Here is a 5,249-nt window from a genome sequence, read left to right as displayed (position 1 = left end):
TTCATGGCTGAAAAATTTACCATTGTTTTCTTTGCATCTGTCATTTATGTGCTCTGCCTCAGTGCTCCATGACTTATTGCCAATGTTTAAAAAATTAATACAGGTAGGCTTCACATATTGTTGGATGCCTAGTTATCATCTGCATATAGCTTAAGTCTGGTGGGTTTGCTGTTATGCTCTACAAAAACAAAGGGAAGAAGTTCAACCTTAGGTTGGATGTGGTAGCAAGTGCTTGTACTTGGGAGGCTGAGCGAGAGGATTCCAAGCACAAGGCCAGCCTGGACATCTAAATTGTGTAGGTGTCAAAACAAAATAAATCCAGGAAGATCAGAGATTTTAGTGTTATCTGACAGAGACTTTAAGATAGCCACATAACTTTATACCTCCAGTTAGATTGGGAACCAATTGGTTCCCAGATGAGTGGTTACCAAGTTTCAGAGGGAAGTGTGGCTATGAAATGACAGGTGTCCCTTCATAATGTGATGTTATCTTGCCTGTGCCAAACACAAGATCCTGAGTCCCACAGTGATTCCGTATGAAGCAACCACTAGGGAAAACAGAGTAAATGATACTGATCTCTCTGTGTTACTTATCACAATTGTACGTGGTCTACAATGGTCTCAAAACTGTCTTTTTTGACTAAACTGAGTTGTACTGCATGATTAAGCTTGGTATGCCAGACACTTCACTTTTTAGATCTAAGACCATTTCTTTTCTACATAAGAGAAGAAAAGGTGAGGAAGGGAGGGATGACAGAGAAAGGGAAAAACGAACAGAGAAATAGGGAATGAGAAAGAAGACAGCAGCAGAGACAAGGAGACACAAGCCTTTCAAAGAGTGAAATGCCAGACACTCTTCAAGGTAAGCTCAATTTTACCAGTTTCTGAATTGTTATTAAAAGTTATGAAATTTGGGGCTATGGATATAGCTCAGTGATAGTTTTTGCCTAGCATACCCAAAACTAGGCATCAGAACCACAAAAGAAAGGAAGAAAGAGGGAAGGATGGGAAAAAAGGAAGGGGGCATTGGTCATGAAATTTAAAATTATGGGAATAAAAGTAGATTCTCATTCTCAGAGGTTGTTAGTCAGGTAAGGCATTCATTCTTCTGCTGCTACTTCAAGATCATGATGAAGGCTAGTTAATATTTGCATGTTGCAATACACCTTCTCAGACACATAGTAACTTAATTTTAGATTAATGCACACTGTGAGTTTAAGGCCTCATAGTGAGACCCAGGTTTAAAACAACAACCACAACAATAACAAACCCAACAGCTATCCCTGAATACATTATTTAACCAGGACAATCAATACAGAAACATAAAAACATTCTTCAGCTCTTCTCAGTACAGAACGTATCAACATGAACATCCAAAAAGGAAAGGCAAGAATTTGGAGTTGGTGTTAAAGCTACAAGCAAGTCTGAAAAACATATGGAAAGTGAGAGGGCCTTTCCAAGTCTCAAAGCTAACTCACTCAAAGTAACTAGTGATAGATGAGACTCTACCTATAATAATTATGTAAGTGTGATTTTAAGGCTTCCAAGCTACTCAGAGAATCACAGCAAGAGGTGTCATTTTATGCTGAACAGTGCGCTGAAAGAGGATGACAGGCAGGGCCCTCTAAGCACCCTCTGGGAGAAATCTGGAGTGGCAGCAGGCAATGCTCAGATCCCTTCACTTCCTCCACGGCAAACTTAAACTGAGAAACTCAGGCACATAACAAGCTATAGTACAAAAACAGTCACTACACATATGGGACTGTATTTGCTTTTAGTTTACTGAATCATCAATTTCTCATAGTCTTAGAGGACAACCAGGAGCACAGACATGAAGACATATAAACCAGCTCTTCTACATCAGTGACGTGTCCCCATTAAAAGCTGGGGTTTTCTCAAGTTTCTTTCACTACACCCACAGAGAGACATGTACATGCACATACGCACTGCAGTCTAAGACTGGTAAAGTCCTCGTGCTACTCAGTCAATTTAAACGTAAGGCTTTCCAGTCTGCAGAGTAGTTTTCATGGGTAAACTCACCCAAATACTGACTTTAGAAATATTAAACATACATCCTAACTGGTTTTCTTTCTGACCAGTTTCTGCCAGTCCTGAGGGAGGCAATTAAGGCAAGAAGTCCCCTTAGAACAGTGAAGTAATGAGAGAAGGCTGAAGCTTATTAAAGCCTAACCCACACCAAACACTTTTGTTTTATTTAATCCTCACAATGTACTGAGGCATGAAGGAAGCTTACTTCCTTCTAGAAACAGGTAAACTGACAATCAGAAAATCTGTAATTCTGTCAGAGTCCTGTATAGGATAAAATGGCAATGTATTGTTCAAGTCTTCTGGTATCCAATCTCTGCAGCAACCCACTCCTGGGATAATTTTGGACCAGGAAACAGAAATGTCAAGAAAATCATAACTTACGAAATGCTGCCAATCCCAGCATTGGTACCAACAGGGCATAATTCCACTTGCTTCCATCACCCCCATCAGCCCTGGAATTGGGCCGGATGTTCCAATTTGGGGGGTCGTTTAAGTTATTCATGGAGCTATACCTTGAAGAAAATGAAAAAGATACTAACTATACAAAAAAAAAAACAGAGTATAATTGTTATAATTATATCATCTATGCATTTTTTTTTTTTTTTTTTTTTTTTTAGTTAAGAACATATTTGTCAGCTTTATGTGCGCCACAACATCACATACAGGTGATTTCAAGAAGTAAGGCACAGTGTAATATGAAAGCAAAGTACATTTAGATATATGGTGGCTACAATGTTTAATCTTATGTGTCAACATGAGTGAGAGAAGGCATCTCAGCATGTCCAGCTAATTGATCAAACATGATTCTAGGTGTGCCTGAGAAGTGTTTCTGTATGACTGGTAAGCACTGGAGTGCTTACACTGATTACTTATAATAAATTAAATGCTCTCTTACTCAACACATACCATCACAAGCCCTAGAGAATGTGGTTGATCATAAACTACACATATGATAGTAGTTCCATGCTATATTGCCTAGTAATGTCACAGCAGGCTTAGCTCACTCTTGGATTTATACAAAATTGGAATCTCCTGTCAACACATTTGTCAGAATCTGTCTCCATTGTTAAGTGATGCATAGCTAGCTATACATGTTTCTCATTGGTTGTCTCTGTAAGACTCTAATACAGCTGTCCATAGACAACAATAAAACAATAAAGGTGAATCTACAATAGACATGTGCTTTATATAGGCAGGGTTGAAGAATAAGCAGCTTCCTACAGACAAAAATCGAAGAAAAGCAACTTGCATGCTGGTCCTGATCTGGATTATAGAAATCCATTGCTTCACCTTAGGGTATAACTCCCAAACTAGGCTGGAGGCCAATATTACTATGAAATCTGTCAGTTTGCAGAATACCGTACTAGCCAGGCATGGTGGTGCATGCCTCTAATTCCAGAATTCAGACCACAGAGGCAAGCTGATCCTTTTGAATCTGAAGATACCCTGGTCTACACAGTAATTTCTAAGGACAGTTAGGACCATGAAGAGAGACCTTGTTTCAAATAAATAAAAATAAAATTAAAAAGAACCTGTATCAGATGGGTGGTTTCATTATGTAAAGTCATGAAAACATTCAGCTTGCCTATATGTACCCTCACAGATAAAATAATCACAAAATAGTTAATCCAGAGTTTTTAATAAACCTTGTTTAATATGTAAAAATGAGCAATGAGGAGCAATAAGCATGACTATACCTAAGAACTTAACGGTTCATAGAAACCATAGGATTAAAAAGTTTGGTAGAAGGCTGGGAAGATGGCTCAGTGGCTAAAAGCACTGGCTGTTCTTACAGAGGACCTGAGTTCAATTCACAAACCCACATGGCAGCTCACAACTGTCTGTAACTCCAGTTCCAGGGTCATCTGACACACTCACACAGAAGAATGCAGGCAAAACACCAATGCACATAAAATAAAATAAAAATTTACGAAATTTAGTAGATGCTTATTTTAGAAACATATGCACACACACACACTAACTTAAAACAGGTAACTTTCAAAAACCTCCTACTAAGTATAGCTATGCCTCAGATCTGTTGGGGAGCCCCAGCAGATACCAAAAGCCTTGAAGACAGTCAAGACTTCCATATAAAATGGTGTATCTGAATACAGTCTGCTCAATACTGTAGATTATCTCTAAATCACCAATACCAAATAAGGTATAAAGGCACTTAGGTAGTTGATATTCTTTATTTTCCTCCTTGTTTAAAAAGGTCTGCACATGTTCAGTATAGACACACATTTCCTCCAAATGTATTTTGATCTACAGTTGATTAAACTCACCAGTGCAGAACCCTCGTAGGGTCAACTGTCACATTTATTCCCTTCACACCAATAACATCTATTTCTGGATTATAAAAGTCCAAGAAAATAATACAAAATATGAAGCATTGTGCATAAATATATTCCATATTTCTTTCTTTATTATGATTTAGTAAAAAAAAACAGAAAAAGAGAAATAAAATATGAATGGTTCATTGTAAACTTAAATAATTCAAAATTATGTTCATGAAGATTGTGCACCAAGAGAAAAAGTCCTTAATCTAATATTAAGTGAATATTCAGCTAGGATTGTTGGTTTAGTTTCTAAGCCATTTAATTCTATCAAAGTTTTCAGCTATTTCACTAGAAAAACAAAAATACTACCTGAATCTGATCAAATCAGAGCGAGTTTTCAAGGAAGAATGCTACGCATGCTCTAGGAAGCTTTAAGGACAACAGGCCGAGCCCTGAGCTTTCTAGCAGCTGAAATGAAGACGAAGCTTTGGATATTGTTTCTGGTTCAGTATGCTGCGCAGCCTGGTGGAGCTGCCTCTGGTCCAGCCACCAAGAGATCATTTCTACTCACTCCAGAAGCCCAGGGCGGTACCTCCTGCCCATTCCTTGAGACTCTGCGCCCAACAAAATAGGCTCTTATGGAGCTGCAGTTGCTGCCCCTAGGACCCTACATCCATCTGCCGGGATCCTCCGACCCTCTCTGTCTTGGCAAACTCGAAGAGCCACCCGAGTAGCACTTTAAAACATTGGTACCCCACTTACTCCTGGAGCAGAGCCCATCGGCGAAGCGGACAGCCTACCTCAGAGGTACTACCACCGCAGCATTTGCAGTGCGCAGGCGCAACACCCTCTCGGGAGCCAGGAGGGGCATGGTGCGCAGGCGCAGAATCGTCCAAGACGGACAACGGCTTGCTTGGTGCGC

The 5,249-nt window shown here is 39.6% G+C and overlaps 1 protein-coding gene across 2 annotated transcripts in view; it reads right to left on the bottom strand.

The window, feature by feature from the left end:
- Positions 1-5,157, bottom strand: part of Ccdc127 (coiled-coil domain containing 127) — a 6,364-nt gene extending 1,207 nt beyond the window's left edge. The window contains exons 1-2 of one of the 2 annotated variants that reach the window (XM_055597981.1): positions 5,128-5,157; positions 2,430-2,560 (exon numbers count right to left, since the gene is read on the bottom strand). In XM_055597981.1, the coding sequence (XP_055453956.1) occupies positions 2,430-2,550 (121 nt within the window). In that variant the 5' untranslated portion in view covers positions 2,551-2,560; positions 5,128-5,157. Of the gene's footprint in view, positions 1-2,429; positions 2,561-5,089 lie in introns of both variants that reach the window. The other variant, XM_055597980.1, reaches the window with a different exon arrangement.
- Between the last annotated feature and the right edge of the window lie 92 nt (positions 5,158-5,249).

This window comes from Psammomys obesus, unplaced genomic scaffold (genome assembly GCF_907164565.1).
Source record: "Psammomys obesus unplaced genomic scaffold, mPsaObe1.curated_primary_1811, whole genome shotgun sequence".
NCBI classification, from domain to species: Eukaryota; Metazoa; Chordata; class Mammalia; order Rodentia; family Muridae; genus Psammomys; species Psammomys obesus.
The sequence above is the reverse complement of the archived record's forward strand: the minus strand, read 5'-3'. Positions and strand labels throughout refer to the sequence as shown.